This window comes from Trachymyrmex septentrionalis, unplaced genomic scaffold (assembly GCF_001594115.1).
Source record: "Trachymyrmex septentrionalis isolate Tsep2-gDNA-1 unplaced genomic scaffold, Tsep1.0 scaffold62, whole genome shotgun sequence".
NCBI classification, from domain to species: domain Eukaryota; kingdom Metazoa; phylum Arthropoda; class Insecta; order Hymenoptera; family Formicidae; genus Trachymyrmex; species Trachymyrmex septentrionalis.
In genome coordinates this window covers 4099426-4110284 of record NW_017305800.1, presented here as the reverse complement: position 1 = coordinate 4110284, position 10859 = coordinate 4099426, and the positions used below count along the sequence as shown (strand labels likewise).

At 44.1% G+C, this 10859-nt stretch overlaps 1 protein-coding gene across 1 annotated transcript in view; it reads right to left on the bottom strand.

Annotated features, from left to right (window-relative positions):
• Nucleotides 1-723: 723 nt before the first annotated feature.
• LOC108752862 (zinc finger protein 628-like) overlaps nt 724-10859 on the bottom strand; it is a 54903-nt gene continuing 44767 nt past the window's right edge. The window contains exon 4 of the mRNA XM_018494021.1: nt 724-1874. Within this exon, the coding sequence (XP_018349523.1) occupies nt 792-1874 (1083 nt within the window). The 3' untranslated portion in view covers nt 724-791. The remainder of the gene's footprint in view (nt 1875-10859) is intronic.

The window sequence follows — 10859 nt, the reverse complement described above, 5'->3', positions numbered from 1 at the left end:
ATGCGGTCCGTTTTTTTTTTTCTTTCTCTCCTCTTTCTTCGTCTCAGTAGGAGTCCTTCAGCAGTTTCATCTGACGCTCGTACTCCTCGAGAGCGGAACGATTTTTCATTCGACAACGATCAGCTGAGAGCGGAACGCAGGCGTTGTTGCGAACTCGAGGTATGATCTTGCGTATGATGAACGATCGAATATTTCAAGATTTCGATTTTAATTTGTGCTGTTGAAATGCGTCGAAATTAGTTTAAGTTTTAGCGTTCATTTAGCAAGGATTATTGCCATTACTGCCTTGCGGCAGTATATATTTCACGAATCGGAAGTGAGCGACGAGAATTTCTGTCTTTCGGAGAGAGTCGTCAGAGAGAAAATAATTCACGCGCAATAGCGCAAACAGAGCTATCCGTTTCTTCGCGCTCTATACAGTGTGGATGCGCAACATCTTGCTGATCAGCGCACACGGAGAGAACTGCGTTCAACCCGGGTGCATCGAGATTATTATTTTATCCTTGTTTAAACATTTAGTGAACAACAAGGATAAAATAATACACCCTAAATTCCTGAACGCCGCACTCTTGTTCTCTCCTCATCGTTATTTATCAACGTGTTATTTCTAACGCCTGTGTGACATATTCGTTTTACCGGTGTAAGACTTGGTAAGATCAATTCTCGAGTCGCCCTGCAACGGCCGCGGCACGTCAACGCGCGGAGGGACGCGTCGGAGAGAAAGAGGCACGTCGTTGCGGTGCTCTTCGGCTCCGAGGAGGCCGAGGCGAGTGAGCCGAGTTGCGATCGCGTTAGCGCTGGTGAATATGCGTGGTGAGATGCTTGGAGAGATAGTCAGCGCGGGCGAAGCATTTGCCGCACATCTCGCAGTGATACGGCCGCTCGCCGGTGTGGATGCGCAGGTGCCTCGTCAGATCGCTCTTGCCCCCGAAGGCGCGACCGCAGAACAGGCAGACGAACGGCCGTTCGCCAGTGTGCTTGCGCACGTGCAGCTTCAGATTCTCCTTCGACCTCACGCACTTGCCGCAGAACGGGCAGGCGAAGCGTCGCTCGCGACGATCGGCCTCGCGAGTGACGCTCCGCGCGAGGTCGATCATCGCCTCGCTCGGCTCGTGCCGATCGTCGTCGACGACGTTGTCGTCCACATCGCCAGCTTCGCTGCTGGTACCACCGCCGCCACCGCCGCCGATCCCGCTGGCAGTACCGGTGGCAGTGGTCTCCGTCATCTGCACCTCCACCGCGTCGCCGGGGTTCTCTTGAACGCTCGCGGTCTCCGAGACGCCGCTCTCGTCACCGCGAGCGCTCTCCGAGAACACACCACGCATCTCCTCGGCGTCGCCCGGATTGGTGGTGGTATCGCTGCCGGTCTCCACCTGGGACGGCTCGCCGGTGCTCGAGACCTGATCGCTGCGCTCGGCCGGCGCCGAGACGACGACTACGCTGTTCTGTGACTCGGGCGCGCGCTGCAACCGCTCGAGCGCGTGGTTGAGGCGGTGCTTCTTAAAGGACTTTAGATACCTGAACTGCATGCCGCATACGTCGCAGGTGAAGAGCTTGTCAGCCGGCAGCCGCGCGCGATGATTCTGCTCGCGATGTTTCACGTAAGCGGACCGATAGCGATAACGCTGGCCGCACTGCTCGCAGGTGAACGGCTTGTCGTCGCTGGTCTGCCCGGCGTGTTGCAGCAACGCGTGCCGCTCCAGCAGCCACGGCGACGGGAACGTCGCCAGGCAGACGCCGCAGCGACGCGCCAGTCCGGCCAGCCCGGTGAAACCGCCGTGCCCGAGGATGGTACTGCCGGTGCCTCCGTGCGCGCTCGTCCGCTCCACCAGGGCGCCCCATCCACCCGCGTCCAGTCCGAGGGCGAGCGAGACCTGCAACAGGGGAGGAAATTACGTCGTACTATGTTGCGCGACATCATTGATGTTGTACACGACGGTACACAGCACTCGAATTTTGAGCCTCGAATAACCGAGCATCTCGATTAACTGTGCGATTCCCCTCGATACCGAGGGGGAAGATTGCGATTGACTCTTGAATCATTTAGAGCCTTTTAGGCCACATTCAACTAATTTCAATAATTCAAGCATCTCGGGAGATACTCTATGACGATTCGTAGTACGATATATAATTTGAATTTGATTTTGTGGAAAAAGAAAATTCAGCTCCTTTTTTTTAAACTTCGTCATTTGTCTCGCGAACGTTCGAATGGCGCGTCGCATGTCGGATATCTCGTCGGATGTCTCGGGCGGGTATTGTTTCACGCTCGAATGGAAGATTATGAACTGTACACTTACCCTTTGTATCACGCGGATGCGGCTTATGATAGCGATAAACAATCCCTACGGCATAATATCGCTCTGGGTTTCACGCAAGATTGGATACACGGCGGGGATTGCGGTTGCGCAGCAGAGGCAGGCAAGAACACACACATCGTACGCACGTGACGTATTGTTAACACAAACAGTTTGCAGCTTTTATTTCACAAATTGTTAATTTACAACTATGATATGCATTCGTTCGTCTAAGAATCGAAACAAACCAGTTTTTTTTAATTTACTTCTTTTCTTTTTTTTTTTTACGCCAAGCCAAATCAGTTGTGGCTATCCGCTATGATCGGAACGTTCAGAACGCATTGTCGATGGTTGCTGGAGTTTTACGGACGAGAGTAGGTTTTTTTTTATGTTTTCTGTCGGAGTAGGTTTTCCAGGTTTACCTCCGTGAGTTTCTACGAGATTCCGAATTTTTGCCGATTTTCTCCGAAACGTCCGATTCCTACCGACATACAGCTGAAATGCATACGTGTACACAGGCGTTCGAAAATCTCTCGTATATTTGCATACAAACGCCGTTTAAACCGAGACTCAGTTGAGCTCACAAATCTCAGGACGCATTCGCAACGTGGCTCTACGATTTCACGGCTTTAATTAAAAATTTTGCGACGTTCAATTTCGGATAATTTGAAATCGGACCTGTCAACAATCCATCTGCCAAAACTTGCAGCACGAAACGTATCGGATGGACGGAAATGCTCTCGGAATATTCGCTCGGAACAGTCGCCTTCTCGGTCGCGTCCATCCGGTCCATCTTACACGTCTCTAGTATCCAAGTGAACGCTTGTACGAGTTGAACATAGTGACTCGGTTACAATGAGCTCGGGGACACAGCGCAATTTTATTTGTTTTTTACAATATATATATATATATATCCCTTTTTTTTACAATATATATCATCACACGGTCGTTCGCGATAGCGATGAGGATGCATGATGGTGTTGAAATTTTTACATCTTATGATTTTCAATTCATAAATAAATGATTCTTCTCACGAAAAAGTAAGTAGTTTTTTAATTATATATTAAATATTTCAAAATTAAAACCTTTTTACTATCCCCCCCAAAAAAATAATATTTTCATGACAATTAACTTTTCATTTTCACAAAGTAGTAGGAAGAGAAATTAATTTTGTCTGCTGCTATATATAAATATATAAATATGAAGAAAATTCTAAGTAAAGTAAATCTTATAAATAATTCTAATTTTGTGCCGAATTCTTTGTTGCGCTTATACTCAGTAATTTAATAAATGGTACGGCAACGAGGACAAAAATAAAAGCTGCTAAAAAAATTGTGAGATGTAGACTCGATCGTCGCTCGTTCATTGCCTAATCACGTACGAAGGTGACCACATCACGTCGCTGTGCTATCGCGAACGGCGCGTAAAAATAAACTAGAATATCCAAAAACGAGACGCATTGGTCGGTTGGTCGGTAGTTTTTTTTTTATTCCACCGCAAGCGAAGATCGCGCTTCGATAACTCACATACGTGTCCTATCGCAGCCCATAATATCTAAGATCAGCAAGGTCGCACTCAGGAGTTCCGAGTATCACGCGATATCGTACACGTACAAGGTGTTCGAAAAGCAGAGAAGAGCAAACAGTACAACCGGATTAAAAATATATTAATGTACTCGACAGTTGTAAGAGCGTTTCTTGTCGATAAAAAAAAAAAACAAAATATTTAACTAATTACGTGCAAAAATATTAATTTAACATTTTTTTAATTAATATCATGATATTGGCAGCAAAAAGTATTTAGCTCGCAATATTCTTTATAACTATTCTTTTTCTTAGCGCATTTCTTAATATAAAATTTCAAAAAAATTTCAATAGACACGATTGCGTAGTGAAAAGTTAATAATCTTGTTTAGGGATAAAATTGCAAAAAAAAAAATCAGGATTTGTGCTGTAGTGTTAACGAAAAATTTTATATATTTTATATACATTGATATGCAATTTACGTTTTTATTTTCGGTGCTGTTTCGTCTCTCTTCTTCCCTCGTAAGTTTGATGAATTGATAATTTTGTCGATGTTATTACCGTGAAAATTCAATGATCTCTAGAGTGCGACCAAGAAAATCTCGAAACAAGTGTGATTGAGGTATTATATTAAATGTTTGATTGAATCGCCTTTGTGAAAAAAAAAATTGAAGATACCTTTTTTTTTTGGATTAAATTAAAACGTCTTTCTCAGATGCGATTAAGAAATCTCAATGACGCTGCTCCGCGTAAATATCGAGAGCTTTTACGTTTTCAAAACTTGATTCTCTTCCGAGCTATGACAAGCGCGAGTTATATTGCTCTTAATTTTCCGCGACAACTCGGTGTATCATCGGAATATCGAGTGCACATTGTCGAATGCATCGCGGAGAGATCGTAACGGCACCATTGGCGTTTGCGTTCCGTTTACAGCTCTCTCGTATCCGTTCTCGCAAAGTCCGATAATCGAATTACTAACGCCGCGAGATAGTTTCGAGGGTCTCGTCGCAAACAAACATTTTCTCGTCGGCGCTCAAATTCCGTCTCTCGCTCGCTTGAAGAATAACGTTTGCTTTTTTGCTGACAAACTATGTGTACACTACACATTTCCCTCTGTCTTTCAACTGCCTCTCTCTCTCTCTCTCTCTCTCTCTCTCTCATACATACGCATACATACAAACATGAGAATACTCTCTCTCTCTCTCTCTCTCTCTCTCGTTCTCTCTCTTTCCTTCTTCTTTTTCTCTTTGTCTCTTTCTCTCTAATATTCGATAATCAAGCGAATGGGCGTGGGTGCTTGGTGTCGAGATGTGCTAAAGTGGAATGGCATGGGCATTCGATTCCTTAAAGGTCCGGTTTCATTAGTTGTTACGCTTTAACAGCACGTTATCAAATCCTGGAAAAGCAAAATCTAAGACTCTGGTTGGCACAAAACGGAAACGAGTAGGTGGTTGCCGCGGGTACCGGCCGCGTCGCGTCACGCCGTGATGGACGGACGGACGGACGGACGTACGGATACGCCGCAACGAGTCGTTATATGTATGAAAAATATTCCGGTAACCATTAACACCGTTTAAAAAAGTTATTGCATCTGGGTAACCTATGTTGTATAGGTACACGTTTTTCTCTTTTTATCGTATATTGTACAAATATTGTTGTAAGTCGGTAGTACAAACGTTACTGTAGAAAACATAACAATTCGTAGGTTTCGTATGTCTCTTTCGTATCGTTACGGAAAGCTTAAGTGTTATACAATCTGTTATTACTATATATGCGAGATTTTTCGATCTACAGGGTGACTCCGAAAATATTGAACACTGTGTTGTCTCTGCGTGTGTATATGTGTGTGTGTGTGTGTGTGTGTGTGTGTGTGTGTGTGTGTGTGTATGTGTTAGATGTGTGTATATGTTTATGCGCGCGATCTCTCTTTCCCTCTCTTTTCCATTCTCTGTATCTGGTTGATTACCAGGGGAATCAAAAGCCGGGGAATTGCATGAAATTAGATCTCGTTGTAACCGAGCCTCGACAGACGGGTGTTACTATCGTCGGCACTTCGGGAAAAACGTTATTTAATTGTAATGTTGAAAGGAAAGAAAAAAAAAAGCAATTCGCTTTGTTCCATGTACATATCGCTCCTTTATTTCAAAAGTAACGCAAATTAACAAACGTGACATACGAGATTATTACCATGAACGAGACAAGTACAATTATTACTCTATCAATTACTGAAAATAAAAATAACCTAAATTCGTAAAAAAATTGTTGCAGCTCGAAAAGATTTTTTGAAGGTTTGCGAAACGAAAATGACGTACATGCCGTTTGTGATCGTGTTAAAATTATATTCTTTCTAACATATATATTATTTAATTAGTTTTTAAAACTGTTTTCTGTACAAAAAGTTGAAAAACAGATTTTTTTCCCCTTTTTTTTTCGAGAGATATTTAATTTTTCAAGTTGTGTCACTTTTGAAGTAAGGGAGCAATATGCAAAAAAAAAGAAATATTTGCGAAATTTGCGGATAATTTATGCGGCCTTCTTCGCACCGACTTTGCGACACGTGTTTCTTTCGCAAACTGTTAACGCGCGCGAAATGCACGTTCGCAGAAGAAAGTGACGCGGAAATGCATTCGTGGATCCCGGGCTATGTGCTTACTAAGTATCGCGATTATACAATGTTATTCCGTGGAAACAATGACGGAAACGGATGTGTCTTGGACGCGAAATATGCAGCGGGTGCACAATACGACCGACGTCCGACAATGTTGATAATTCTCGGTACCCTTTTAGCCTTCGTTATATCCGTCAGCGTTGGTATTTAGTCGAGAACGACGTCTCGAAACTCGATGAGAAAATGTCGCTCTTCCAAAATATCTCCAAAAAGTCAAGGCGCGTCTCAAATATCTTTGCGAATTACATTTCAAATGTATACATATTCCCCGAATATGCGAATTTACTAAATTTACTTTTGAAAATGTTATACACTTTCCACGTAAAATATACACATCTACAAAATATCACATTTACATGCTGCCGCGAGTTTAGCGTTTCGCATTGATATCCTACTCTCCTTTTCTGATACACGATCGTGGCCTTCGACTGCATTTCGGGCAGAGAGATAACAAATTGTTTTGCGAACACTTTCGCACACGGACGCCACGGGATGAAAGATACCACGCGTACCAGGTGAGAGATACCCCTCCTCCTCCTCCTCCTCCTCCTCCACCCCCTCCCTCCCTCCAACCCTACATCTGCACATCCACGCGCAAAGTACGCATCGTGTACACGGTGCGGTAAATCGGTATTCATCAAACGCGGTTATCGAGCGTCGGCGAGAGCGTCGGCGAGCTGCACGCCCCGTAAGATATGACGTGTCGGGCGTACAACTTTTTTCTACACTTTTTTTTTTACATGTACGCGGTATATACTTTGAAAAGCTCGGCCAGAGGGAGAAAGAGCGGCTTGACAAGGCTGAGCGTCGTAATCGGAAGGGATGGGAGGGGGTGCGAACAGGGAAAAACGCGGGGGTAGCGACAGAGACGAGAGAGAGAGAGAGAGAGAGAGAGAGAGGGGGGGGGAGAGAGAGAGAGAAAGAGAGAGGCCGTGATCCTGCCGCGTCGACCTTATTGGCGGAATTCCCGCGGAAGAGATCCCATTAATAACGGAGCGACAAGCAGGCACGTATCCGCGGTCCGTCGCAAGGAGGGATGCGGGGTAGGATGCACGTGCTTCACGAGTATACACTGCTGCATCTCGCTGACGCGCGTTGCATACACACGCGTCTCTCTGTCTCTGTCGCGTAGATGTGGAATACACGTGCGCGCGGATGTGAACCCAACAGTGGCAGCGACGGCGGCGGCGATGTCGACGACGACGGCGGTGGCGGCGACGACGACGACGCGACGACGACGACGACGACGACGACGCGAGCGAAGCTGCCTGTCCTTTCATGTTACGAAAGAAAAATTGCAAGTTTAGCAAAAAATACAATCGCGATATAAACCGATTTGATTCGTGCCTCTCGACGTGCTGCGCAACGCCCAAAGCATTGATGGTTACTCGGGGCATTAAAACATGGCATTAAATCTGTCGTGTTCTTCTTTTTTTCCCTTTTTTTTTTCACTTTTTTTTTTCATAAACTGATAATCATCTGGTAATGCCCATTTAATCGCTTCTTCGACCGTCAGCTTAAATTGTCATGCGATTATCGTACAATCGACAATATTGCTGACGTTTAAAGTCCTGGAAGTGGCATTAATCATAACAATCTTAACGCGATAAACTTATAATTTTTGTTTATCTCTTTTATTACAAGTGACAGATATTCGAGATCCAATAATTTTCTCTTCCGTCTGTTCAAAGAATGTCTGTTCCAATTTAGTAATCACACCGTGTAAGAAGTTACTATTAATATTCGCCATTTTGATAGTAACATTAATCGTATAATGACTTTTTTTAAAAAAGCGATAAATCAATCTTTTTGTTTAAGAAATATAAATTTATCCGTTACAACAGTTTTAATATACAGACAGGTATATAAAATTTTATACAAATTTTGTCATTTATTTGCAATTCCTAAAAACGTAATAATTTAGTTTATCAACATTCCACCTAATCTTAATTTCTCATAATCGAATTATTAACTTCAGCTCATCAATTTAAATCTACAATAGATTATTTATATTTTTGACGAGTAAAATATCTACATATATCCAGCAAAACTAGTGCAGTTACTTTGTGGGGGTATCCCGCGCCTAATCTTTCTTTTAATTTCTCACTAATTAAATTATTAAATATTAATTCTCCATGTATCATTAATTTCAATTGAAATGAATATCTATCAGAGCGTATCCTTTTTCGCTGCTGTACGAAATTTTTCTGATCGCTTCCTAGTATAGACTTTTTATTTAGGACAGGCATTCGCTAGTATCTGAAAATCTACAGGCGTCGAGGAGCATAACGTAAGAAACGTAACGAATTCTGGGAACGTGTGTTACTGAGTGACCCGATCCGCAAACTTGCGAAACGCGCGCCCCGCGCGATGCCTTTAACTAGGCTAGTAGTAACAGACGGTGCTCGCGGTGAGGAGACGCGACTCCGACGCGCGGCGCGGCGTGGCGCGGCGTCGGCGGTGACGTGGGTGACGACGACGGCGGTAGTAGTCGATCGCGTGTGTCGTCGATGTATGTGTACGGATCGTGGAGGCAGTAGTAGGCGTAGGCCTAGCGTGTTCGGATCGGGCGCTCGCACACCTGCCTGCGCGACCCGCGCGCACACCCGCGTATGCGTATACGTAGGAGATGCACGACGGCGTAAATGCAGGCCGCGCGTGTATGCGTGTCCTGTAGGTGCGTCGCGTGTTGGTGCTGCACGCGTAGGCGTGCCTACCTACGCTCGGAATCGCGCAGGTAGGCGTGACTTGGGGCGGCGCCAGGTGAATACACCCCTGACCTATGCTTTCTTCTCTCTCGTTCCCTTCGCTCTCGCCCTCTTTCCTTACAATTCCTTTCTCTCTCTCTCTCTCTCTCTTTCTCTCCCTCTCTCTCTCTCTCTCTCTCTCCCACTCTCTTGCTCTCTCATTTGCGATACACGTGTCCCCGAATTTATATCGGCTACCGATTCTTTGTCCATGCGCGCGTGTACCCAACCAATTCGCGAAAGGTCGATCGTTGATAACTCCAGAGAGGCATTTCTTTCTTTCTCCCCACTTCCCTTCTCTTACTCCCCTCTCTTTCTTCCTTCTTTCCTCTCTTTCCTTACTTCTTATTCGATATATTTTCAAGGATGTGCGCGCATGCACGTGCGTGTGCACCCTCGAAAATGATAGAGTAAGAGAGAAAAGTATCTCCGCCTGACATCTCCCACATTTATCTTCCTTCTACCGCTACTCCTCCCTCCACCCTCGACGTGAGACTAAGAGACGCACTTCGACACGTGCGTGCACCCGCGAAGTTTCCACTAACGCAATTTCGCGAGGTTCACGTGGAATCTGATCGACGAAATCTTCCTGCAGTACGATTTTGTGCCGTGACTTATTTTCCAAGCCTGTCAATCCACGAATGCTTTGATCGTAGAGACCTCTTTCCGCGTTTTTCTTTATTATTTCAATCCGAAAGCGATGAAAGAATTAGATGAAGAGTTACACAAAATTACACATAGTTAGTGCGAAGGGCTACTCTATTTTTTTCATCGTACATTTCTATTTTTAAAGTTATGGATCCGAATCTTTTCAAAAGGATAAACTTTTTGGAGCAATTTTTTGCGTATTGAAAGCCGGTAAAATAAAAAAGTTACTTTTTATGTGCGCGAGTTTTTAATTTTTTTGTTTCACAAATATAATACATATAATCCTTTTGTACCAATCTAACACTTTGGTTATCGTTCTTTTCCGCTGTTGTATTTTTACGAATATCACATTGAACATCTTTCAAGCTCAGTCAGTCCGCGAGGGTCGATTACATTCTCCTATTGATTTTGCGTCTGGAGTAAAAAGAGAAAGAGTACGGTCGCTAAGATTGGATATGAAAGAACATGAAACTATAACGTCATCGAAATTAATCGCGGTTCTACTCTGAGGAAGTTATATAGCAACGTAAATTTAAAAAAATTAAAATTATCCGAACATCGTCTCTCTCGTTACATTTGCAAGATGATTTTGTATTGCTCACCACGACCGGAAGAACAGCAAGAGATATATAATAATCTATTTTTCGGAACTGTTTCTCTAAAGATATTTCAAAGGCAAACATTTCAGGGTCTTTCCAAATTTGTCCAATTTTCGATCGAACGAAAACAACGTTGATTTTTTTTTGCCGGTTGTTGCCGATTGTTATGCGAGATCAATGATTTAGCGAGATATTATTCTAGAAAATAATAGAGGATTTCGATGAAAACTCGTTATCGAATGTGCTTGCACTGTTTCGCTGCTTGGATATAATTTTTACGTTACGCGTTCCGCGTTATTCCAGCGTGAATGATATTCGCGAGGATTCTACACGTAGGCAAATTTTCGTCGAAAATGCGATTGTTCTATCGAAAACGACGA